The sequence below is a fragment of the Syzygium oleosum genome, unplaced genomic scaffold (assembly GCF_021117445.2).
Source record: "Syzygium oleosum isolate NSW1041296 unplaced genomic scaffold, Sole_v2.1 Sole_v2.09, whole genome shotgun sequence".
In the NCBI taxonomy this organism is placed as follows: Eukaryota; Viridiplantae; Streptophyta; class Magnoliopsida; order Myrtales; family Myrtaceae; genus Syzygium; species Syzygium oleosum.
In genome coordinates this window covers 7,708,833-7,735,137 of record NW_026607493.1, presented here as the reverse complement: position 1 = coordinate 7,735,137, position 26,305 = coordinate 7,708,833, and the positions used below count along the sequence as shown (strand labels likewise).

At 43.9% G+C, this 26,305-nt stretch overlaps 3 protein-coding genes across 4 annotated transcripts; 1 reads left to right on the top strand and 2 right to left on the bottom strand.

The window, feature by feature from the left end:
* Positions 1 to 698: 698 nt before the first annotated feature.
* LOC115690828 (glutathione S-transferase U8-like) lies at positions 699 to 1,825 on the bottom strand. Its single transcript, XM_056314731.1, has 2 exons — positions 1,451 to 1,825; positions 699 to 1,119 (listed from the first exon to the last, which is right to left on the bottom strand). The coding sequence occupies exons 1-2, from the start codon at positions 1,763 to 1,765 to the stop codon at positions 742 to 744; spliced, it is 693 nt and encodes a 230-aa protein (XP_056170706.1). The 5' UTR covers positions 1,766 to 1,825; the 3' UTR covers positions 699 to 741.
* Positions 1,826 to 14,081: 12,256 nt separating this feature from the next.
* Positions 14,082 to 14,973, top strand: LOC115690886 (non-specific lipid-transfer protein 1). The gene is made up of 2 exons (XM_030617374.2): positions 14,082 to 14,611; positions 14,778 to 14,973. Exons 1-2 carry the CDS (start codon positions 14,269 to 14,271, stop codon positions 14,792 to 14,794), a joined length of 360 nt encoding a protein of 119 aa, XP_030473234.1. The 5' UTR covers positions 14,082 to 14,268; the 3' UTR covers positions 14,795 to 14,973.
* An 880-nt stretch (positions 14,974 to 15,853) lies between these two features.
* Positions 15,854 to 19,130, bottom strand: LOC115690878 (uncharacterized). 2 transcript variants are annotated; one of them, XR_008817208.1, is made up of 7 exons: positions 18,755 to 19,130; positions 18,086 to 18,173; positions 17,497 to 17,669; positions 16,972 to 17,029; positions 16,833 to 16,880; positions 16,320 to 16,371; positions 15,854 to 16,220 (listed from the first exon to the last, which is right to left on the bottom strand). XR_008817208.1 is itself a non-coding variant. In XM_030617363.2 (6 exons), the coding sequence occupies exons 1-5, from the start codon at positions 18,932 to 18,934 to the stop codon at positions 16,864 to 16,866; spliced, it is 516 nt and encodes a 171-aa protein (XP_030473223.1). In that variant the 5' UTR covers positions 18,935 to 19,129; the 3' UTR covers positions 15,854 to 16,220; positions 16,833 to 16,863. The 2 variants fall into 2 exon arrangements, 1 of the variants encoding a protein (XP_030473223.1); XM_030617363.2 differs by lacking the exon at positions 16,320 to 16,371 and having other exon boundaries at positions 18,755 to 19,129.
* Positions 19,131 to 26,305: the final 7,175 nt, after the last annotated feature.

The following is a 26,305-nucleotide window of genomic DNA, read 5'->3' as shown; positions in this document are numbered from 1 at the left end:
TTAGGTGCAATCGGTAAATCACGGATCCAATATTAACTTGAGGGGGAGTATTAGATCGAGGGAAGCCAAACTAGATTTGGACGTGATTTGCTGATTCAAGGATGGAAAAGAGTTGCTTGATTCTTGGCTCCAATTGCTCATTCAAGGATGCAAATGATTTGCTTGAATTTTGGCCAGAAAGTTGTTTACAAACATGTTATTGTTGGATCATAATGTTCTCTCGTGCCATCATTGGTTCTCTTGCATCTTTCTTTATATTTCAAACTTGTTATTTTCTAACCAAAATTTGAATGTTCATATACAGTTTTCTCCGGATTGTCATATTATATAGTTAGTTATCTCACAACTCAATGAGATAAGTCATATTAGTGAGACCGAGTCAAGATAGGTATGCTATGTGCTAGAAGTTGAGCTCTTCTTTTTGCGAACTTCAGTCGATGAAGGAATGGAACCAACCTCCTTATAGTAATTGATCATCACAAGATTGAAAACCTCTATGGACAAACAGGACATAGACGACAACAACATTGCCAATATGTAAGCATGCTCAGAATTTTAAGGTAACTCCACAGATGTACTACTTAAATCAACCAGTTTTAATCGAAATGCATGACATGAAACATCGTTAAGATTTATTTAGGTGCATAACCAAACCACACAAAGCAACCGTACAAATGACAGTGCTTGTAGAAACAGTATTTTCTACCAACGGTCCATGCGAATGCAAATAGTCCGTCTCGACTAATGACGCGAGGCTAATTCGGCATCCTTCGAGCCACTGATCTTCTCGAAGCGGGCCTTGAACAAGGCATAGAGTCTGTCTCTCGGAGGGAGATTTTCCTTGACAACCAGGCAACTTCGGAACTCTTCAGCCCACCTGCACAACCGGGGGAACCTATCAGGGGTTAAGATCTCGAGCCCGCCTGCTTCTTGGACAACTCCGATCCAGAATCCCACGAAGTTGGCGGCAATGTCCACGAACCCGAGGTTGTTGCCTCCAAAGAACTTCTTGTCCTTGAGCTCGCCCTCGAGTGATTTCAGGACCCCGAATGCTTCTTCATATGCCTTTTCTTGTTCTTCTCCAAAGCTCCAGCAATATTTCCAAAGAGCCGGCAAGCACTACATTAAGGATAAATCACAAAGACCGAAAAACAAAAGGAGGAATTTTTCTTGGTTTAATGCTGTTTTGATCAGAAATTATTTCCCTTGTTGTGAACTGGAACTCATTAATTTGATTGTAGCGAGTGAATTTGCTCTGGATCTTGGTGATATGGGTTGATGTAGGAGTTCATAGGCTGTTTAGAAACCTGATCGTGGCCCAACGACCCACATTCAGCCCTCATGAATGACTTTGACTTGTCCATCTTATCTTTAATACCAAGTTTTTAATACAACCTAAATGAGTAGCTTACAGAAAGTGTCATGCTCAACTTTAAGATGAGATGGTTACCTTTTCATCCAAAAACTTAGCCCAGAAACGGGCCATCGCTCTCTCGTGCGGATCTCGCGGCAACATCGGGTTGTCCTGCCATGTCTCGTCGATGTACTCGAGAATCACCTGAGACTCCGCGATGGGCTTACCGTTGTGGACGAGCACGGGTACCTTCTTATGCACGGGGTTGTATTCGAGAAGCAAAGCGCTCTTGTTGTGAAGAATGTCCTCCTCCAAGTACTCATATTCGACCCCTTTGATCTTAAGAGCTATCTCGACTCGCCGGCTAAACGGGCTTCCCCACGCACCCAAGAGCTTCAATTCTTCACCCATCTATCCAAACACGGTCGCGGGCTCCAATGCACACTGAGAATCGCTCTTCTTGGGCAGTAGCTATGTAAGAACATGTGAGGGTCCCTTGTTTTTTTCGTTGGCATCTTATAGGGTTCCACGGAGAGAAGATTCCTTGGCGCGTAAGACAGCACATCAACATCGATGTTGTTTGGTCAAAGTAGATGCCTTAAAAATTTTGGAGTTGATGGTAGGTTGGCTGAACTGAATCTGGATACCTCGGACCCAGAGAAGTATTCAATTTATAGACAGAGATGGTCGGGCGAGAACCTCCAATTAATCCAGATTAGGTATAATCATTCAATTTAGAGTTGGTATATGTCACTTTCGAGAAAACCGCTAATTTTCTAGCTGTCCTCCACAAGTGCCTCAAGAACCTCCACCAGTAGTAGACTTGTCATATAGATGAGTTGGACTGGATATGAAAGGGTCGAAAATGATTTTGACCTTAATTGACCCATTTAACTCATATTGACCTATTTATTGGTAGGGAATGCCATTAAATTCCCAATCTGATGCCCCATAATTTATTTACCCTGTTAGAGTAATTAAATATTAAACCATGCCTTCATCTAATAGCTTAAGCTTTTAGAACAGTTGGCAAGTGGTCTCACCAAATCTCACATGGTATCAGAGCTGGAGGTCCTGAGTTCAAATCTTTCCAAGCCCCAATGCCTCTTTTATTAAAAATGTCCACGCTTAAAGCTAGGCAAAAAGACCAGACTAAGCGTGTATCTCATGACACATTTATTCTAAGCTAATTTTCAAATTTTCATCTCATAAAAATCGTAAAGTCGTACCCCACGACAAATTTATACCAAACCAATTTCCATCTCACAAAAATCTAAAACCGGTATCCATAGACCAAAATTTACCGCTAGTTAAAGTGCATATTTGTCAACACACGTGGATTTTTCACATCGGATTTTTCATTCTCCATGTCCGATCCATCTGGCAATCGCTTGGCACATGTTTTGACACGTAGCATCTTAATGGGATATTTGACGGAATGATAACAGATAGTAGATTTGAATTAGTTTTGTGTAACAAAAATTATTTTATGGTAAAGGCATCATGATATACTAGTTTGGATTTTTTGGGAGACAAAAATTGATTTGAGGTAAAATGTGCCATGAGTGTATCGATTTACGGTAGGCCACACTGCAAGGATTATGGACACTAGGATCAAAGCTGCCATAAGTTACATGGTTTTTCCCAAACCAAACCCATCACTCTTGCAACGAATGGGAGTGCTTTGTCATTAGAAAAAGCATACCACAAATGTTAAAACTTTTGTATGGCCTCACTTAAGTACCATACCCATTTTTTTCCCGATCATTAGTGTTATATATCTTTTTAATCTATTACTTGAGTGTCATGATTTTTAAAAAACGTTCACTAGAAGTGCTACATCATGTCGGATTTTCGGCACTTAAGTAAATGTTTTCAAAAAATTATGGTACTCCATCAATCAATTGAAAGTTATAGTACTTAAGTGAACGTTATTTAGAAGTTATGACACTTAAATGGTCGAAAAAAAAGTTACAATACTCAAGTGAGCGTCGTAATGAAAGTAATGGCACTTGTGTTGTCCTTATCCTATTTGCCTTCAACTACTGCAACTCTCTTGGTTGATAATTTTTTATCATTACATGCCCTCCCACTTGAGTGGTTTGCAAACCTAGGAGCCCCAGGCTCGAACCACTTAAAGTTCCTAGAATATTCCAAAATCCTAGGTCTAGGATCTACATGGATAATCTACTCGTTCTCTAATCAAATTTGGAGTTGCCACCAATCTGTTTAGATAATCCCGGGCCAATTGAAAACCTATTACCCAAGCAACACAAGAAGTTTACCACCTAGGGTAAGCTACCAGTCTATTGTATATATTAGAGCTCAAAAGTCCAGGGACTCGGTTACGTGTGGGTAAGGGTTAGTTTCTCCACTACGTCCTTTCGGTACCACAATTCTATCGTGTAAGTGTCACGGGCCGATAGTTTGGGAACGACCCGTGCGGCGACTTAGGCTTCCTTGGATCGTTGGAAAGCCTAGGCCAAGCCTTTTCCCGATCGCTCACTCGCTCGGACACTCGGATCGTAGAGAGAGAATCTAGAGAGAGAAGCTCTGGGAGAGAAAGCAAATGCTTCTTGTTGTTTGGATGATTCAAATGAGGAGGAGGACACCCCTTTATATAGTAGAGGGCCTCGGATTACAACCATTGATCGATTTCTAGACGAGTGGCCGAGATCGTATCGTTCTCGTTGACCACCTACCGACATTTATTCCGAGAGCTATCAACTACCGGCATTTATGCCGAGAACTCTCTAGAACCCCGGCACAATTACCGTCTCGCCCGTCCTTGGGAAAATTCCGGAAGCTCCATTGGGTTTTGGACGGGTCTTCATCGATGTGTCACGGTCCTTGGTGTTAGAAAACCTCTTGACCGTGACATTCTCCCCCACCCATTCGAGCGACGTCCTCGGCGCTCTTGGCTTGGGGTTGTTTGTTGGCTTCTTGGAGCGCTTTCGACTCTTCCGAGATTTCTTGGCCTTCAGCTTCTCGATTTGTCGGGTATTTGGCTCCTTTGGTTTGGCTTCCTCCATGTTGGTCGGCAAGTTTGTCACCTCCGGGAATAGGACATGGATCGGCATGTTGTGTTGAAGGGGATGATCCACCTTCGGTTTTGGCTTGGTGCGGAGTTCGGGCACGGACTTCTCAACTCTTGGTTCCTTGTTCATTCGTCGGATCGTGGAGAGGACTTTGGCTTCGGTTACTCCAGTAATCATTGGAATCATGGATGGGCACTTCGAGTCAGTGATGATGATCATGTTGCTCCTAATGTCTATCATGGCTCTCGCGGCATCGAAAAATTCCATGCCTAGAATGAGATCATAGTCGTCGAGAGGAATTACCTCAAATGGGAGTGTGCCTTCCCAAGTACCGACTTGGAGTTCCACATCTTTGGCCACGCCTATGCCTGGTATCTCTTCAGAATTGGGGGTCTTATAACGATTACGAGTCAGTTCCACGTGAAGTCCCAAGTGTTTGGCCGCTTCATTTGACAAAAACAAGCTCGTAGCACCCGTATCGACCAAGGTAAGGAGGGGTACGCCACGTACCTTGACCTCAACGAATGAGAGGTGCGAATGTGCCGGTTTCTCCTTTGGCGGAGCTTTGTCCTTTACGGAGTTGATTGAGTTGAAAACCTTCACGGTCCCAAGTCGCACCTCGCGTTTCTCCTTTTCTTGCTTCGGCTCTTCATCCTCTTCTACGGCAAGAATGGCATTGATCCTACTCTTCTTCGGGCACTTTTGTGTCCAATGAGGACCGTTGCAAATGAAGCACGGAGACGGTGGTGGAGTATCAAACTTGCCCTTTTAGTCTCCTTGAGGTCGATTCCACTTGGGATCACTTGACTTAGACGTTCCTTCTGCCCATGTCTTCTCACGTCCACCATGGTCTTTTCGGCCACGGTTGGGACTTCTATCCGAGTCCTTTCGGCCACGGACAGCTTGGTCTTCTTCTTCATCATGGTGGCGATCCGATCTCCACCCGCTACCTCTTGTCTTTGGGGCCTCCTTGGTGAAGTCGGCGAGAGACTCGGCCATGACTAGCGCTCGCGAGAGGCTTCGGACGTCCCTTCGTTTGAGCTCGAGTAGTGCCCACGGCTTCAATCCATCCATGAACGCCCCGAGAGCCTCCTCCTCCCCAAGGTTGGGAATTTGGAGTTTGAGCTCGGTGAATTCCTTCACGTACTCTCGGACCGTGCCTCGTTGCTCAAGGCGATGGAGCTTGCTACGGGCTTCTTGTTGAGCATACTCAGGGAAGAAATAATCCCGAAACTCCTCGACAAATCCATCCCAAGTAGTGATGGGATCGGCTCCTCGCTTTGTCTCATCACATCTATTTCGCCACCAAAGTATGGCATTAACGACTAGGAACATAGAAGCGGTTCGTACCTTGGCTAAGTCTTCTTGGATTCCAATGGCGTCGAAGTATTGTCCCATGCTCCATAGGAAGTTGTCCACCTCTTTGGCGGACCGGTTGCCTTTGAATTCTTTCGGCTTCGGCACATCTAGCTTGTGTGCCGCTTGGATGGGCAATGCACCGTTCGCGATGCTTGCTTTGCATAGGACAAGCTCGGTCTTGAGCTCTTGCACCTCCATCTTCAAGGCTTCGACTTCGGCCTTGGAGGAGTTGCCTTCTTTGAGCTCCACGACTTCAAGCTTTAGAGCCTCGATGGATGCTTCGAGTGTTAAAAATATGTCTCGAGTTTAAGCCCAAAGCGAAAATATGAATATTCGGAATTGGTATTTTGCGGACGTCCAAAATCGAGCAAAAGGAAATATTGGAAATTTGCTTTCCTAATATGCAAGAGTTGGCAGCAAACAAAAGAAAAGGAAAATAGAATGAATTTTTATTCTTTCCTAATTTTAGTGGGAGTCACGGTCTGTCAAAGAAAGATAGAAAAGAGGAAAGTTGACTTTCGTTGACCGAATCCCACTTGATTATGTTTCCTTTGCGATGCAGCGTAGCGATTTGTTGCACTTCTTCGACGACGGTGGATATATGAGCAGTTCATAGATATTAGCGAGTTGCTCGGTTGGTCAATAGACGAAAGAATGACTTGAAGCGCCGAAATAGAGTGCTTGGCGAGAGAGTTTCGTGGGTCTTTCTTCGGCAAATTACACTCAAGAGTTCAAGTGTTCGTAGCGATTAAATCTTGTGTTAAGATTTGTGTACAATTCTTTGCGAGATTGAGAGATTATTTCGTGAGGAATTGTGGGGCTAAACACTGTGTGAGTTATTGGGTGTAATTGGGGCTTGGGAAACACTGAGAGTGTTTGAGTGACTCGAGTGTGGTCGTAATCTCCGTTGTATCGCTTGATCTATAGTAGAATTCCGTGCTGTTCTCCCGTGGACTTAGGTCACTACGACCGAACCACGTAAATCTGGTGTCCGATTTATTTTCTTATTCTGTCAATTTTATTGTTCGATCGCTTGGCTTCCGCAACAATTGGTATCAGAGTTAGATTTGGCTGAGTTGAAGCGAATCGATGGCGATAGAAGAAGGAAAAATGAGAATCGACAGATTTGATGGGAAAGATTTTGGTTTCTGGAAGATGCAGATTGAGGATCATCTATATCGGATGAAACTGCACTTACCCTTATCTGGGGAGAAGCCAGAGACAATGAAGCAAGCTGATTGGGAATTGCTGGATAGACGAGCTTTGGATGTTATTCGGTTGACGTTGGCCCGTAACGTCGCGTTTAACATCGTGAATGAGAAGACCACTGCGGGTTTGATGAAAGCCCTGTCGGACATGTACAAGAAGCCCTCTGCGATCAACAAGGTCTATTTGATGCGACGTCTGTTTAACTTGAAGATGAGCGAAGGTGCGTCAGTTGCTGATCATATTAATGAATTCAATGTGATCATTAGTCAATTGAGTTCAGTTGATATTGACTTTGAAGATGAGGTACGTGCTTTGATTCTATTATCCTTATTGCCTGATAGTTGAAATACTATTGTTACTGCTGTTAGTAATTCCTCTGGGTCGACAAGTTTGACGTTTGATGGTGTTCGAGATTTAATTTTGAGTGAGGACATCCGTAGAAGAGAATCTGGCGAACATGTATCTGCTGCTTTAGTAAGTGAAAATAGAGGAAGAACTGGTACACGTGTTAGCAGAAGTAGTATGAACTCGAATAGACGAAGTCAGTCTAGGACTGATGGTGTTGTCTGTTGGAGTTGTGGCAAGAGGGGGGCATCTTAGAAGGGATTGCCTTAAGCTGAAAAACGAGAAGGGTAAGGGAATTAGAGTTGATCCTGCAGATGATGTTGCAGCTATAGCTGATGGTAATTCGGATAATGCTGATTTTGTCTTGTCTGTCACTGATAATTCGTCGTTTGGCGGATGGATTATGGATTCTGGTTGTTCTTTTCACGCTACACCAAACATGAACTGGTTTACTACTTATCAGTGCACGGATAATAGTAAAATGCAGTTGGGGAACAATGCTGAATGCAATGTTGTAGGTGTTGGTGATGTCAGAATCAGAATGCATGACGGTATTGTGAGGACATTGACTGGCGTGAGGCATGTTCCAGAGTTGAAGAAAAATCTGATTTCCTTGAGTGCCTTGGATTCAGCTGGGTGTCGGTATTCTTCAGAATGTGGACTTTTGAAAGTTGTTCGAGGTGCCTTGGTGATAATGAAAGGAATCAAGCATAGTGGCCTGTATGAGCTTCAAGGTGAGACAGTGACGGAATTCGCTGCGCAGACGTCGGATACATCTGTTCGAGAGTCTGAATTGTGGCATATGCGTTTGGGGCACATTAGCGAGAGAAGCCTGAAGGTTCTAAGTGAAAGAAATTTGCTATGTGGTTATGTGGCTAACGAACCGAATGTATGCGAGTCTTTGTGATTTAAATCAACGGCGGAAAGTGCGGTTTAGTACGGTTGTCGAGAAACCACGGGAATTGCAGAATTAATTCACTTAGATGTTCGCAGGTTGTCACGGTTTCCTTCAAGGAAGAGTGCTAGATTTATGCTAACAGTTGTTGATGACTACTCGAGGAAGACTTTGGTGTTTGTGCTAAGGCACAAGTTTGATGCTGTTGTCAGGATCAGACAGTTAAAAGCTTTGATCGAAAAGGAGACTGGTAAAACGATCAAGCAGGTGCGGACTGACAGTAGTATGGAGTTTTGCTCGAAGCTGTTAAACGAATTCTGCATGAAGGAAGGCATAGTGAAACACCGCACTAGTGCCAATGAACCACAACATGTTGCAGAGTTGATGAGCAGAACATTACTAGAGACGGCCCATAAAATGCTCTCTAGTGCTGGTATGGCTAGGAGATTCCTGGCGGATGCGCTTAGTACGGCGAGCTACCTGAAGAATAGATCCCCATCGACTGCGTTTGAATGTCGGACTCCCAAAGAAGTGTGGTCAGGTAACGTTGCTGATTATTCTGTTCTTAGAATGTTTGGTTGTCCATGTTTTGTTCGAGTTAGTGATGGTAAGCTCGATGGAAGGACAAGAAAGTGCATGTTCCTAGGTTATGCACAAGGTGAGCGGGGCTATAAGTTGTGGTGCCCGGAATTAAATTCACACTTATCGCCAGAAAGTTACATTTGACGAGTCTCCGATCCGGCTAGGAGTGTTAATAGCAATGTTTATACGGATCCGGACGGTGTTCAGCTTGAGGTGGAGTTGCAACCAGAAACTCTTGAGGTAGCGGGTACTAGCGAAGTAATCGACACGGATGGTACTTGTAGCGAGGTGGAGCCTATTGAGCCAACAGTTGCTGTAACTGCTGATATTGACAAGGTGCATATTCGATCTCCTGATAGATATGGATGCAACGATGATTTTGCTTTATCTGCGGTTAAGGAGATTGTGTCGAAAAATCCTTGTAAAGCGGTTAAAGGTGCATGTGGAGTTGGTATTCTGATGAGGTCCACAGCTATGGCGAAGTTCAAGCGAGGCTTGGACTTGAAAGACGTCTGTGGCGGTTGAGCCATTATTGAGAGAGTAGTAGCGGAATTCGGATTCTATTGAAGCGATTGTTACTTGGCTCAAACGTTGAGCCAAGGTGGAGATTGTTAAAAATATGTCTCGAGTTTAAGCCCAAAGCGAAAATATGAATATTCGGAATTGGTATTTTGCGGACGTCCAAAATCGAGCAAAAGGAAATATTGGAAATTTGCTTTCCTAATATGCAAGAGTTGGCAGCAAACAAAAGAAAAGGAAAATAGAATGAATTTTTATTCTTTCCTAATTTTAGTGGGAGTCACGGTCTGTCAAAGAAAGATAGAAAAGAGGAAAGTTGACTTTCGTTGACCGAATCCCACTTGATTATGTTTCCCTTTGCAGTACGCGTAGCGATTTGTTGCACTTCTTCAGACGGTGGATATATGAGCAGTTCATAGATATTAGCGAGTTGCTCAGTTGGTCAATAGACAGAAGAATGACTTGAAGCGCCGAAATAGAGTGCTTGGCAGAGAGTTTCGTGGGTCTTTCTTCGGCAAATTACACTCAAGAGTTCAAGTGTTCGTAGCGATTAAATCTTGTGTTAAGATTTGTGTACAATTCTTTTGCGAGATTGAGAGATTATTTCATGAGGAATTGTGGGGCTAAACACTGTGTGAGTTATTGGGTGTAATTGGGGCTTGGGAAACACTGAGTGTTCGAGTGACTCGAGTGTAGTTGTAATCTCCGTTGTATCGCTTGATCTATAGTAGAATTCCATGCTGCTCTCCCCGTGGACGTAGGTCACTACGACCGAACCACGTAAATCTGGTGTCCGATTTATTTTCTTATTCTGTCAATTTTATTGTTCGATCGCTTGGCTTCCGCAACATCGAGGACATCATCCCTATCGAACAAGGGGGCCGTTGTGCGATTGACGACGTTTGTGAATTCGTGACGGAGAGTTTCTTCAACCTCGTTGATCCGCCCTTTAACTTCGTCGAGTTCTTCGATGAATTCCAACATTGCTGTTCTCGTTCTCGTGAGCTTCTCATCGACCGCGGCTTCGGTGTCCGACGAAGCATCCCTTTTCTTGGATTTTCCACGAGTCTTTGGTTGGGCAGCCGGCTCATTGGGAACCGGTTCATTGGGAGCCCTTTCATCCACAACAACCGAAGCGAGTTGTTCTTGGTTCGACATTCTCTCGACCAATTGGTGTGCTCCTCGATCTCCTTGGATGGACTCTCTACTTGCTCTGATACCACTTGTCACGGGCCGATAGTTAGGGAACGACCCGTGCGGCGACTTAGGCTTCCTTGGATCGTTGGAAAGCCTAGGCCAAGCCTTTTCCCGATCGCTCACTCGCTCGGACACTCGGATCGTAGAGAGAGAATCTAGAGAGAGAAGCTCTGGGAGAGAAAGCAAATGCTTCTTGTTGTTTGGATGATTCAAATGAGGAGGAGGACATCCCTTTATATAGTAGAGGACCTCGGATTACAACCATTGATCGATTTCTAGACGAGTGGCCGAGATCGTATCGTTCTCGTCGACCACCTACCGACATTTATTCCGAGAGCTATCAACTACCGGCATTTATGCCGAGAACTCTCTAGAACCCCGGCACAATTACCGTCTCGCCCGTCCTTGGGAAAATTCTGGAAGCTCCATTGGGTTTTGGACAGGTCTTTATCGATGTGTCACGGTCCTTGGTGTTAGAAAACCTCTTGACCGTGACATAAGCCTCGACTTCAACTTAGTAGGTTTTCTGAGCAAAATGCATGATTTTTGGGTTAACAAAATGTCACCAAATTCGTTATTAGGTATCACTATCGATTGGGCCCCATTATTCACAAAAGCACGTGACTCCATGAGTGTGTGCTTCATTTCTATTTTTCGAAAAGAAAAGTGTTTTCGTCCGTGAGACAACTTACGCTTTGAATATCGACAAAATTGAATGCTTTTTTTTTTCTATTGCGCTTTGCGGGTGTGCGCCTTTGTGCGTTTGCGAGTTGTGACTCATGTTCCTCGTTTCCCTTACGTCGGAAGTACATTGAGTTCAAAGTTTGACAGCGGATAGAGAATGATGTATCTTCAAAAGTTCGATTCGTATTAAGAGTGAACCTTTGAGATGCTAGTATTGTATTGCCAAGCTGCAACAGACTCCTTGTGGATAGATTTCCCGACTGCCGTAATCTTGATGGGCTGTGTCGAGTGTTGATAGACTCGCCAACCTCCGGGTTGCGGATGATAGGGAGTGATTATGGCTCAAACTGAACATTCTGTAGTAAGTGTAGACCCTTATGGCAACGTCCAAGTGGGATTACTACAATCGATCTGATAAATTTAGAGATAAAGAGCGCAAATGCAATTTAACGAGGTTCGGCTAAGTAAGCCTACATTCTCGGGAATCCTCTCTCAAGGTTTTTTTTTTGTTATGAATTCTTTGAGAGAGGGACTGCCTTTTTATTGATAGAGGTACATAATTGTTTCCAGAATTACAGGAAATAGACAAAGTAACAATTGAACAAGGAAAGAACACCAAATAAGGAGAATATCCTATAATTTTCTCCTACCAAAATCGGAGGATCCAGTCGATTTGGTCAACACGATCGTTCTTTCTTGCAATTTTGCCAATCATATGGTGAGATGCATATGATTGGAAGTAAACCTCATGTTTCGAGTTTATACATGCTACATTATGACGACTGAAGGCATGTTTTTTGTGTACATATCGGAACGTAGAAGAAAACAAGTGCCTTTTCACATTCTTGAAATAAAAAGCTAGATTGAAGCATCTCCTGTAAAATTCAAACGTTCACTTCAAATGACTTTTCTGATTCGCTCTATTAGATGGTGTTTGAAAATGGGTAGTCTTTCTCGGAAACTTCAAAAGTAAATTGAGTGAACTCTATGCTTTTTCCAAGAGCATTTAGTCCTTTGATAAGAATAAAATCAGACTGTCGATTTATTCCTTTTTTTTCTCTCTGTTTTTTGAGATGCCGTAGTATTTACATCACTCTTTCCTTTTCCTTACAGGACTACCGTTTCTGTCTATGCGATCCGACCAACCCCAACTTCGTAACATGACGTGTTTCCGAGGTTTTAATCACTGGAATAATGTATTGACATCTTTGTCGACCAGTGTAATCCGGTGGCTGATAGTCGATGGTGCACGATATAATGTTATCACGTAGTTAATCACGAGCATGAAAATTACATATGATGTACACAATATTGAAAGGCCGACGAACGAACGACCAATTCTCCCTGTGGCGTGTAGCGAGGCGTGCAAGAAAATCCGAGTGCCTGAAGATCGGGTCCGAGCTGGTACCGAAAACCAGGTCCGACGTACCAGCTCGGACCTATTTTTGGTTCTTGGATAGGCTGGCTCCTGGGCCTATTTCTTTTTTTCTAGTTGGGCTAATCCAGCCCTTCTATGATGCTCATACTCGAAATGGCCCGGGCTAGTCTAAATTATTTTAAAAATTTACAAAGCATATTTAAAAGATAAAAAGAAAGCATAAAAGTAGAAAAATTGTATAGGTGATCAACAGGCGGGTGGCCTGTTTGGCCCGCTCAAGCTTATCCACGCCCGAAGGATAAATGTTCATGTTTGGGCAAATGTCTTGCATGAGAAACCCTTGCTTGCCCATCTTTGAGCCGGCTAGGGTGGAACATTCCTATAAGAATTTTCCAATATGGGCAGGCTTGGGCAATACGTTAGGCCTAACCATGCCTTGCCCGTGCTAGCTCAGTGATCGTATCTAATCTTCAAACACCCTACTAAAGTCACGAACAAGTTGACATGCATAAGTATAGGGATAAAACGATGTGTTGATAGTGGTTGGATTCGGATAAATGAGAAAAACATGTTAAAAAGGTGGTTTTTTAGGCCAAGATGCCATGGCATGTAGCCCCATGGATTCTGGTTTTCAACGAACTTTTCGGATTGGAATTATCGATCGTGTCAAATGTGGTAATCATTGAAGTTGAGGTGAGCGAAATTTGTGCATTCGAAAGAAACTCAAGTATTGGCATTAGGCACCAGAGGCACCCTTTATTGGTATTCAACCTAAATGTGTAACGGTGGTATCTATCAAACACTTTGCCGAGATGATTCAAATGGTTCGTCAATTTTCTTGGATTTCACCATGATACTACAGGTGCTAAAACTATATAAAACCCTAATGGCATATAACATACCCCGAATCATATTGGTTTAACTGGTCTATGTTCTATCAGTTTTACTTTCAAATATGTCAATTCGACTATGAAAATCTCTCTCCAACTTAATCCAGGACAGGTACGGGTGCAACAGCCGAGCATAGATCGATGTATTTGAGCAAAGGCTACTTCACTCGATATAAGCTCCTGCGTATCTCAGTGAAAACAGCCTTTCTGTTCTTCCAATAAAAGAAGGAAAAAAAAAGATAAGTATTCTACTCTTACCAACGTAGACAAAGGTGCAAATTCTCCTGTTCTTTGAGATGAATATTATCTGCCAATGATCGGCAGTGCTCTTTCTGAAGTTGTAGTAGGTGGCTCAAAGTTGATCACACGTTTCCACTAATTCCTAGCTTCATTGGAAGTGATTAAGGAAGGGTCACTCGACAATTGCATGCGTTGGTTCTGGAGTTGAGATAATCTGTCAGGTGTCTGTAGAGCTAAGCTCCTCTTTAGTTTCACACTTGCTAGTGTTGGAACATCTGGAAAGTGGCCGACGCTATGTTGCAGATCACGACCTAAATTGATCCGCAAAGGGACAATCCAAAGCCTCCAATACCGATTTCACCAAACCCAAGTGCTGCAATAAGCGCTTGCTGTCCTTTTTTATTTCTGTTTTCAGAGACTAGTGCTATCTCCACTAGAACAAAGTGGGGAATTACATGAAATGAGACACCCTCACAAGCCCAGAATTTCAGTATAAAAACCCTCTCAGGTGGGGAAATTCCTGAGCACTACAACATCGTTCTTCCTCACAAGTTGTGTTGTGACGGCAAATTGAAGAAATGGAGTCTCCAATTGGGAAGTTCATTTGCATACTCGCATTGCTCCTAATAGTGAGCATGGCGTCCCAGGGGTCTCACGCTGCGGGTGAGTGCGGGAAGTCAACGACCCCCGACGCCGAGGCCATGAAGCTGGCCCCCTGCGCATCGGCCGCGCAGGACGTGAAAGCCCCCGTGTCCGACAGCTGCTGTGCCCAGGTGAAGAACATAGGCCAGAGCCCGAGCTGCCTCTGCGCCGTGATGCTCTCTAACACAGCCAAGGTTTCTGGTATCAAGCCCGAGATCGCCATCACAATCCCCAAGCGCTGCAACATCGCGGACCGTCCGGTGGGTTACAAGTGCGGAGGTATGTAAACGACCGCATTGACAGATTATTACTCTGTGTCGTGGCGCTCGGCGATTTTTTGATCTGAATTTGATTATTTCCATTTTCTGATTTTTTTTGTGGAATTTTGCTGATTTCATAATCCATCTTCTGCGTTCCAAAATTGATTTCTCTCGTTCCTATGCAGCTTATACCTTGCCATGATGGAAGACCGTATGCCCTTGGATATATGGTTGCAAATGGTTCCTCGGTAACCGATGCTTCAGCTCTGTCGTTTTATAAACAAATAAAAGGGACAGGAGCTTTTGTTGTAATCTATGATCCTATCTACCTTAATAAATCGCAGCGCATCTGAGGGTTTCTCAGCTGCAAGAATCTTCCAATCGTTTTCGTTCCGTGCTGGTGTTCTTTTGGAACTTTTCTGCGCATAGCTCCCCAGCAGAAACTGCTAGAGGGAGACGCAACTCCACAGAACCCAAATTTTTCAAAGATTCTTCAGGTCAACATGGCACAAGATCATTGGACACGGCCGACACATTTCCGTGGTAGCATCAATTAGGAAAACCCAGAAGTCGTAAAGGAGAAAAAAGATCCAAAACGATAGACCCCCGATATGTGGCTCCGGAATCATTGTCGTCATCCCACCCTCTAATCCTTTCATTTTCTCCTTTAACGACCATAACTTAACAGGTAACTACCAATTTGGAAAAGCAAGAACTGCCCCACAAACTCACGGATGCGACTTTGCTTTTTTGGATCGGTGGATCACGCTTCGGATAGGGAATAACCTCAGAGGCTCCAAAGCTTAGGATAAGAAGGAAAAAGACGGTAGTAAAAAGGAAAAAGGAGAACAGTTTGAAAAGACAAACACCATTTTGGTCTTAGAAAAGACAAAAGAAAGACACGAATGGGGACAGATCTAGGGCCATCCCCATGTGGAGCACGTAAAGGAGATAGACCCGCCTAAAGGGCCATTCGACAGTTAACTAAAGCTTGCTACCATGATCAAACAAACTATTTTCTAGCAACAGCAACATAAGAATCGATGATAAGAAGTTTTGAATCAGCCTCAGCTTTCAGATGCAAGAAGTGGATGCGTTTCAAAATGGAGCAAGCATGCGCCTAGCTGGTCATGAAGCATTCGCGTTCCGAACATTAGCCATCATGTGCATTTGTTCTCTGTATAAACCTAAATTTGAAACTGCGCCATGATTCAAATGCTTCTCAAATACACAACAAAACTAGTAAAGATGAAAATCATCCTCTCAGAACGTCTACTGCAATAGATATTCACAGTATGAGACGAAGCTATAGTATAATGCGGTCATTTACAGCTGGTGAATAGAAAATTAAGCTAGGAAACGTTGGAAGTTTATACATAACACCCACTAGATTATAAGGCAACTTCAGTCCACAATAATAGGTTGTGGTGAAAGAAGTCGCCATCCAAACATCTTTTACAGTAAAGGAAAGCAATCCATACTCAAGAAAAGGGATATGGAAGTCGCTAACTGTAGTATCAGACGACCACTTCATGGAGAGGCTGAACAAACACCAAGAACCTGACCATTATCTCCATATCCATGAGAACCAAGTAAGACTATACTGCTAATATAGTATTGCTATGTACCTGCCAAAAAATATCCCGAATCACAATACGAGTCGAATATTCAGGATTGCGAAAGATAAACGACAGAAAATGCACTAGTGTTGCTAGAATCCTACTTGCCTCGATTAATTTGCAATATGGAGTTCTTTTATAGTAATGCAGCCCTTTAATACTGTAGAAAGTAAATGTTACACTTCATTCCAGTATATCAACCTGTTCATACTAGCTTTATGACAAATCTGTTCACTGTATGGTATAATACTATTGGCCAACAGTCACACGGCATTAAAGCAATCACTGCAAATGCTACATTTTCAAACTAGCAGTCACTAAAATCTGATTATAGAAATAAAGGCCCGTGAAGTACATAAATGTAAGGAAAAATATCTGAAAAGTGCCAACTATTTGAAACATATTCACACAATTTGCTAGCGTATCATCTGATGACGGAACTTCAACAAACAGCGAATCGCCTCTATTTATCATTTCTTACAGATAGAGCAAAATTCTTGCACTAAATTCCTCTGGGGCCGATTATGGACAGCAAAGTTTTAAGCTAGAAGCTGTTATTTAAACAAATCCAGAGAGAATTTCCAACTCAGATGCATGCAAGACTAGCGCAAAAAGGAGTACCATGTCGACGATCCGCCTGACAAGTAAGCTCTCAGTAATATAAAGATCCTGCAAAATTTAATGTAACGAGAAAAAGTTAAGTACCACAATCTCAGAACGCAATCGACATATACACAGCGGAACAGCTGCAGTGCCATACCTTGCCACCAATTTCCCCTAGAAGCACTTCCGTCATCTTCTCCAGCATCTTTCTTGACCTGAAAAGAAGACAAAAGCTATTAACAAACTCTGAGACCAAAACAAGGCGCCTACATACATTCCAAACAGGCCAAATCCTAATAATTTAAAGATAAATTAAAGTGATGCATACATAGTTATCCTCATTTCAGAAACATCTTTTTCTGCCGACATGTACAACCCAGCAATTATTTCATAATTGCAAGAGAAAACCTTCTACAAGGGTCGAGCATCACATAAATTCAAGAAACGCTCGAAAGAAGAAATTTCTCTGGAAATATCCCTTAGGTCTACTTGCGAATCGAAAATAGATTCCAGCGACAAAAATCTCCAAATCAAGCATCATGCAAAAAACTTCTCTGGCTAGAGATACGCAATCTTTTCAATCAGATTAGTCTTTCACTTTAGAGTTTGGTCGAACCCAATGTTCGTCGACTCTCCTCACTGCATCTAAATGAACCAAAAGGCTGCGTTATTTTGTGCTCACCACAGGATTTAATCCAGATCCTTGAGTACTTGAAGGGTGGCAATAGTTCTCTTGGCCACCATAATATATAGATGAACTGAGGTGGCACGGCTGTACTCTCTGCTCTTGATAAATGGTACCCATATCTCTGTTCAGCATGCTGTGACCTCCTCCACCAACATGTGATGTATCATCTGGTCAATAAAATAATTAAGTTACTCTCTTGGTAACACACATCCAGCGGGATATTATTAAGAAAGCATTAATCAAATGTACAACTCTTGTATCTTTTGAGCACCTCATCTTCATAATAAAAGAGAGATAAATCTAAAGATGAACAGCAGATGTGGAATGTTCTCTAAACAACTCAGATTGACAGTTACAAGAATACGAAAGAGAAAGATCTTAGACAAACCGCCGTCAAATTCGATCAATAAATGCCAGAGTACAATAATGGGAAGCAGAATGAAGACATAAATAAATCATGGGATGCTTACAATATCTATACCGGCCGCAACACTCTAAACAAGGTAAGGACTCAATCTCACATTCAACTAGAACTCTACGGCGACACATGGGCGTACACGGGAGCAAGGCAGACCACACAAACCTGGAGTTCCGGATTTGCTCCACCACAGCTCGTTCTGGAAATCCTGCTTCCTTTCGCTCTCGTAGCGCACGGATTCCTTCCCAAGAACCTAGTTCGCCAAAAAAAACACATAAGGACAACCTACATGTATAACTTGCGCCAGGAACCATTATGTGAAAGGAGCCGCCAGGCGGGAAACAGCAAGCAAGTTTCAGACTCAGGGAGCATCATCCCAAGGTCGATTTCATCTGTCCAGCGCTCTCTTCGCAAGACAAATCGCGACGCGCGCAAGAGCAATTCCGTCACCGATAATGTCTGTCCTAACTCCAATTGGATGAATAAACTACATCGCATCGTCCAATCAAGGGACGGAAACAAGACGTCAATTATCCCCCCGATCGAAGCAAACGATCAGCATCTCGACGAAAAGAATTCGAGCGCACAGAGCAAAACAGAGCTGCTTCACAGCATCATTATCCGAATCCCGATCGAAATGCGGCAACAAATCCGCCCCCACGCGAGCGCCGGAGCCAAAACCAAACCCGATTCCGCAAACCCGAAAAAAAAACTCAATCGCGTATCGCGAACCGACAGGTCTCGGAGAGAGCGAGCGAGAGAGCCCGCCGCCGCGCGCGCACGGGCCAAAAAAGAAAAAGAGAGAGAGAGAGAGAGAAAGGCATGACAACATACCTTAGAGGGAGGCGCGAAGATGGAGGCGAATATGCCCGCGGAGGACGAAGGCGGATACGTCTCCTTCGAGCCGAACAGCTCCGAAGCAAGCGATGGCGGCGGCGGCGGCGAAGACGAGGGAGAGGAAGAGGAGGCGGCGGCAGAGGGACGAGGCGATCCGCCTTGCTTCCTTCCCTCCATTCTCTCTCTCTCTCTCTCTCTCTCTCTCTTGCTGTGTCACTCAGTCGCCGCCCTACCGCACCGCACTCGGCGACACGTCGCGCGGGAGGAGCTGCGAAGGCCGCGAGGAGTGACGGCAATGGAGGCGGATACGTATTTATATATATAGGCAGGCAGAGAGAGAGAGAGAGAGAGAGGGAGGGAGGGAGGGGACGCGAAGGAGACGTTTTGCCACCGCCTAGGGAAAACGCGAAGAGGGAGACGACGAAGACGATAAAACAAAAGAGAGAGAGAGAGAGCGAGGTCGGCCAAAAGGAGGAGGGAGGAAGAAAGCCAAACAGAAGATGAACACCGGAAAAGGGGGGAGAGAGAGAGAGAGAGAGAGAAAGAGGGAGAGGGAGAGGGAGAGGGAGAGGCGCGACACGTGAAAGGCGGCACGCGATGCAGACGACGACGATGACCCAAATCGAAACCGTCGCTAAGCCCCTTATATTTATATACATTTTCCCACGCCCGCCCCCGCCCCCCCCCCCTTTCCCCCTTAAAAGAAAAAGGAAATATGAATAGTTTTATTATAAAATGAGGATTAATGCTAGGTAAAACTCTAAACCGGTACATTTACGATAAATTTATCCCAAACTAATTTTTTTTACCATGAAAATCCCCAAACTGACACACCCGTGATAAATTTACCCTACGTTAGTTTCCGTTAAATTTTACTGTCGTATTGCTTTATTAAATGACACGCGATAGTTGATGGATGTACCGATTTTAGGTATCATCCTCCCTTTGTCACAGATTTACTATTAATCTAATTTAACGGAAACTAACGTAGGGTAAATTTATCACAAATGTATCAATTTAGAGTTTTTTGTGATCAAAAAATTAATTCGAGATAAATTTATCATAAATATATTAATTTAGATTTTTCGTTGTATTAACCCATAAGATTATGCTCTTCCTTTTTGTAATTTATTGTTTTCATTTGAATTAATATTAATGTTAACGTCTTTGAAGTCTCCGAAGCTCGTCGGAGCTGCTTTTTGCCCTTCCTTCCCTTCCCTTTCCCCTCCCTTCTTCGTCCCTGGGCGGGGAGGGCTAACGGATCGGAGCCACGTGGAGCCATCGACCGCCCAGGTGGGGCCCGCCCTGACGAGGCCCTCCCAACCTTTTACTGCCACGAACGCCCTCCGCTGCAGTGGATAATAATAACCCACCGCCCTTTTTGATTTCCCACCCCGACCCCCCTCTCTTTTGGCCTTTTTCCCGTTTTCGACCCCCCACTTTCCTTGTTCTCTTGCGGTTCGGCCCCTCGTCGAAACGTACCATTTTTGACAAATCGCAGTCTTTGGCCACGCCACTGGCGGTGACGAGGAGAACGGCGGAATAGTTCCCCCCCCACCACCACCCCACCGCACAGATAGAGAGAGGGACGTGAGCTCTTGGCCTTATCGTTTTATCTTGTCGGACCAGACAAGGGCGGGTCGTCGTCAAGCTCAGATATGGATCGTTATACAAGCGCTCCACAGCATCTCTTTTGTATTTACATTATGGTGCATATCATGTGAAGGATCTTTCGTGAGTTCAGCTGGGTTGGGGCCCCTCGGAGTTAATGATGGGAACCCCACACGGGAGGAGGGAGTAAGCGAAGTTCATGATGGAAAACCCTTCTCTATTATGATGGCCTTCTCGGATCAAGGGAGATGGACATTTTCAGAAACGGAAGAGATCGGGATTACAGGGGGTTTGTGTGGGGCGATCCCTCTTGGCTAATGAGGCGAGCGGCGATGAAGTCCGATTGGCAATCATGCTCGGGGGTGTGATTGAGTTGATGGGTGGTGGGGGCTGAAGAAACACAGAACTATCGTCATAGACTCTATGGTGTAAGGTTAAAATCTTTAGGGAGGGAAAAAACAGAAGATTGATATTGCAGTTTCGCCGAGTTGATCCGTGCACAAAACGTGAACAGAGTGCGCATAGAGGGCAAAGGAATAGAGAGGAACGAATCGCCTGTTTATTGCGCGAGCGAGTTACTGTTCTTCGCGAGTATCGTGTAAGCGGGATCGTATCATATTTGAATTGCCACGATGGGAGTCGGGATATTCGATAAGGACATCCGGTTGGGGGCGGGTGGCGGGGCCCGCGGAGTATGGGGTGGAGACCAGATGGTCCCTAAAGGGTGGGACCCGGTTAGGAGCTAGGCTCACCACTGAGGGTCGCCGCATGGTCTTGGATTTTCCGTTTGAGACTTGTCGAACGAGAGAGAGAGTTGAAGTGATTTGAACTGGGAAAGATTCTGGGCCACATGGAGTGTCTGTCGACCGGTCGTCCTCTCCCTCCCTCTAATTGGATCGGAGCCCCTCCAAATTCAACCTTAGGATCATGGGATGTGTCAACTTTCCCATCATACGATACATGATGATATCGATGATGATGGCCCCCCTCGCACACACACGGTTTGGCTTTTTATCCTTTGGGAGGTTTGAGATGGGGTTTATGACGTTACCTTTGTTCTCCATTTGGAACTTTGTGGACGGAAGAAGATAGTGGGCGGGGGTGGGGGCTGCTCTCCAATGCCGAAGATAGTTTTTTTTTTTTTTTTAATTTCTTGTGAATAGTGTGCCTATCTAGAGATTTAATTTTGAGCCTATGATCCGCGAACCGTACAATAATTGGAAATTTTTTTTATCACGTCCATAAGTGCCGCGAGGTTTCCATATCGGTGGTCTTACCGTGGACGGATGATCTGATTTCAATTGGATCGGAAATTTGATGTTAAGTCTAATGGAACGAATCTTTTTCATAATGTCAGAAAAGAAAGCCATAAATGCCACCTAACAACTTTTATTGATTGAGTAAGTTGGTTTTGTACCGTGAAAAAGAGCGAGATCTGACGAGTGATTCTAATTCTATATTTGGCTCTTAAATTGGATCATCATTAAGTAATTCCATTAAAACCTTTCTTATTGACAAGGATAACTCGTTTTTAATAAGATTGATAAAGTAGGGTGAATTAGTGTGTATATAGCAATCTAAAACAACATTTGCCGTTCAACGGAAAAAAAGAGGTTGTCACTTCAAAATTTTTATTAGGGCTACGCTTTTTTCACTCATTCTACGACTAAAACACTCCTTAACACAATATTCTGATAATATTACATTTTGTGGCTTTCACTGTTTAGCATCCCTTTATCCTTTTTTTTTTATATTGATTTCCTATTTCTTTTCTTGTGGGTCCTATATCCAATTTCCTTAATTTTCTTCCTTCTCTTAGTGCTCTCTCATTTTTTTGGTCGAACTCTATTCTCTCTCAAGAGGCATAGAAATGGATAATCATGAAGGTCACGTCCGTGTACTCGCATATCTTAGGCAGGGCCACATCAATCCACCACCGGGAAGTCAACGAAGCCATCCTCATTAACCACCTCCGTTTCCGCGGCTACCAATCTAACTCACTCAACCTCAATGTAATTCACGCTTTTTGTGAGGAAATTTAGCAAATTGGTCGGTGGATATTTTCGACGGCTAGATGAGGAGAAGGCAAGGAAATTCATTGTCAGGCTTCGGGAGATAATGAAATGCAAAGAGGATTTGCTTGTGAGCAATGCTGCTTTTGTGAATTTCGTTGATTCATTGTGCATATAAGGGTTTTTTGATGAAGTGTTTTAGATTGCGGAGAGTATGCCTCAAGGCTGCCGCCCTCAGCTTTCCCATCAACCTTCCCAGCTCCTCCTCATCGGCACAAACTACTCCACCTTCGCCAAACTTATCAAATGTAGGCTGCGTTTGGAATTAGCTTTGCCAAGGGGCTTGGGCTAAATTTTGGTGTTTGGCAAGATTTTTTAGAAACTCCATTGAGCCAAAGTTGGCCTTCAAAAGGCCAAAAGCTCAAGGCAACCTTGGAGGTGCCTTGGCATTTGGGCATTCTCGGCAAGCAACAGTTCTGAATAAGTGAAAAAAAATTTCTCCTGAAACTACCCTTATCTTTTTTTTTTATTTTCTGATTTTGGCTTCATCTATACTGTTCATCTTCTTCTTCGCTGAGACCTCAGCAGCGTGGCTGTGAGGCGACGGCGACCGGCCGGAGGGGGGCCGGCATGGTCGCGCAACCTAGCGACCATCGCTTGGGCTCGCACGACAGCCGCGAGGGGCCACGCAACCCAGGTGAGGGCCGCCTGAGGTCGCACGACCTAGACGACCCTTGAGGGCCGCCGACGACCCTCGAGGGCCGCCGACGACCTAGATCTGGCACCGCGCGGCGGTCGTCTGAGGCCGAACTAAGTGCAAAACCCAGGCAGCCGTGGCCTGGTCGGTGGTCGCCAGGGGTTGCCCTCGGCCGTCCGGCCTCAGACGACTGCCGCGCGGCGTCAGATCTAGGTTGCCGGTGGCCTCGCGTGGGTTTCGTGACCCTCGTCAGGGTCGCTCGACCCCAGGCGGCCCTCGTCGGCGGTCGCCAGGGGTTACCCAAGGCCGCTCGGCCTTAGATGACGGCCGCCAGCGCCAGATCTAGGTTGCCGGCGGCCGCCCGTCCTTCGCCGGTCGGCGAAGGGTTTCAACTTTCCTTTAATAAAAAATGAAAATTTTGCTTTGCAAGTATAATTTTTCCAAACACTATTTTACCTAAAGTTACTTTGCAAGGGACTTTTAAGTTACAATTTACTAAACACAATTTGCATTTTGAAAAACTCCTTTAACTTAAAGTCCTTTGCATTTTCCCAAAAATTTTCCCCCAAAATGTTTTCAAACGCAGCAGTAGAGTGCACAACCTCATCATGCCCTGCCAGTATGCGCTACTCTTTACGAACACCATTCCCTTGCCACCGTAAGACATGTGGCGCAAAGCCTTCACTCAGGTGGCTCGAGAATGTGTCATTGTGGGTGATGAGGACCAGTTCAATTGCCTCCGCCTACACAAGCATGGAAGTCTCCATTTCTATACCTCTCTATTGTTGTGAGTAGTTACATGAGTGAGAACATAGAGAAGGAAGAAGATAAGGAAATTGAACGCGGGATCCACAAGAAAAGAAATAGAAAATTAATAAAAGAAAAGGGATATGACTAGAAAATGTGTAACATCACTTTCTTAACACATTGGCAGAAGAGGGATCAAAGGGTAATATAGTCAAATTATTATGTTGAGCAGTGTTTTAGCCAAAGAAAGAGTGGAAAAAGTGCAATCCTTTCGGTTATTCTTATAAAGAGAACATCTCCAATTTGTTTCCTCTTAGTTTTTGTAACGCTCTGACCCTTTTCACGTGGGCCGAGCCTTCCAAATGAAGTACTCGAAGTAGCTATGCGAATTGGTGACTACTTGGGGTGGATGTTAGCTAATATATCACTCAACAAAATCTCTCCCATTAAATGTAGGAATTAGGATGTCACAAACTCCCCCACTTAAAGGATTCACCTCATCGTCAATGTTGGCCCCCATGGACAATGATATTCCCCCTTGTTTGATGTCTGATCCCGTCCATTATCATACCTCACGCCATCCTAAAAGCTTGCTATGATACGTAGAACTTCTGAGGGAGACGAGATTGTTTCTACGTATCGTATAGCAAGTTGGTATCGCATGAGCAAAACGGAGACGTTCATCACGCGACCCCATTTGGGCATATGGGGAAAAGGAGGTATTTGTACTTTTTGCCACTATTTTGGTCACAATTGAAAAACAAATTTCTTATCTTTCCATCTTTAAATGCCCACTCTCCCTGGGAGTTCGATTCCCCACCTTCTCAGGGGGGTTAGGGTAAAAAAGTCTAGTTTTAAATGTGGGTTTGACTCTCACGTTCTGCAAGGAGGTACTGCAAAAGTCTGAGATTGAGTTGAGAATTAAAGTATGACAAAAAAAAATGTCCCCCCTCCCATGCCTAAATCAAATAGGGAGAGAAGATTCTTGAATCGTGCCTTATCACTACTCGTTTTTTAAGAAGGATGGGCATGGGATTGGCACGGGATGAGCCATATCATGTTGCCTCTCGATGCCCATACCCAAACAGGGCGATTTTTCCCCACAAGAAACCAGCGACAGGGATCTTGGTCGGTAAGGGAGCAAGGATTATGGCTGGGCAGGGATGCTAATAAGGCCACCCCGCCTTGTTTATCTGTGATCTTTTGATACATGTTTAATCTAGTCCCTAGACTATATAAAAATATTCAATATTGTCAATCAACTTGAATTAATGGAAGGATAACATTAAACATTTTCATATATTTCAAGAACTATCTTGAATATGCATAAAAAATTTATGGATCATAATGAACAAATTAAAAAATTTAGGGATCGCATTGCACATTGCGCTAAAATTTAGGGCCCACATTGCACATTAAACAAAAGTTTCGAAGACTATTTGTGTCATTATCCCAAAAGTTGTTGTCGTCCCAATTTAAGAATTCATCAAAATCATCCCTTTTCTCCTACATCCGTCTAAAATCACATCAAATTAAATACAACTTTCATGCGATGTCCTTCAAGAAAACTCATGATCTATTACGATTACAAAGAAAGATTCGTTCAAATGCTTGTTTGGGTAAAGTTGTCTAATGGGGGGCTTTCCATTTTTGGGCCAGATAATTCAAAGGAAGGAGTTTCTTATGGATTAGTCGTTCCTTTGTCTGTATATTTGGCGTTTTAAATCCAACGTATGTTAGTGTGATTAGGAATTTAGGAGTCTAGGACTAGGAGTTTGATCTCTAAGAAAGGAAGCAATGGCTGGGTTTAGTGAAAGTAGTGAATTCAAATGCAGCTAGGCAACTAGAATAGTCTCCCTACGTAATGTAAGCTTGCGTGCTCAAATAGGAATCTCGTCGGTTCCGTAACAAAAGCAGCATCAAGCATCTTGATGTAAATACAAGACAATATCAAGATAGTAACAAGCAACTAATGGAGTGAAGCATGGAATTATCATGCGGTACACGAATAAAAAGACCCACGCCCATTGTTTCAATACTTAAGTACACGTCATGTCGATCTAAGATAGGCATATTTTTTATTCGTCGCGTGAATAAGATCCACATCGACCTTCGTCACCAAGAATTTCATTAGGTTAGTATCGCGCATGACTCGAGTCGAGGCAATGGCAATAATTGCGGCGGGCGCCTAGAAATTACGTAACGAAGGATTGTCGTTTTTACGTTTTACATGTGCATAAGATATAGCGAAAACAAGTCGTCGCTATATTGTAATTTTCATTACCCTCCATTTCATCGGAGGTGCATTTTCTTTACAAATACTCGGTATTATAGGTGTCCAATGGACCTAGGGTAACGACGACAATTGATGGCGACTCCACCATTTCAAAAAATCAGAAACCATATGCCAGATTTGACTCGGATTAAGATTGAGGAAGATCTAGGAACATTTAGGTTAGCACTACAGAATGGCGAGCCTTT

What these genes read in the sequence shown, in the direction of transcription:
- LOC115690878 (XM_030617363.2), bottom strand. Translation starts at nt 18,934, where the DNA reads ATGGAGGGAAGGAAGCAAGGCGGATCGCCTCGTCCCTCTGCCGCCGCC. An exon ending in TCTTCGCGCCTCCCTCTAAG is followed by an intron (nt 18,174 to 18,754) that starts GTATGTTGTCAT and finishes TTGGCGAACTAG; the next exon opens with GTTCTTGGGAAGGAATCCGT. An exon ending in GAGCAAATCCGGAACTCCAG is followed by an intron (nt 17,670 to 18,085) that starts GTTTGTGTGGTC and finishes TTTATTGACCAG; the next exon opens with ATGATACATCACATGTTGGT.
- LOC115690886 (XM_030617374.2), top strand. Translation starts at nt 14,269, where the DNA reads ATGGAGTCTCCAATTGGGAAGTTCATTTGCATACTCGCATTGCTCCTA.
- LOC115690828 (XM_056314731.1), bottom strand. Translation starts at nt 1,765, where the DNA reads ATGGGTGAAGAATTGAAGCTCTTGGGTGCGTGGGGAAGCCCGTTTAGC. An exon ending in CTAAGTTTTTGGATGAAAAG is followed by an intron (nt 1,120 to 1,450) that starts GTAACCATCTCA and finishes TCCTTAATGTAG; the next exon opens with TGCTTGCCGGCTCTTTGGAA.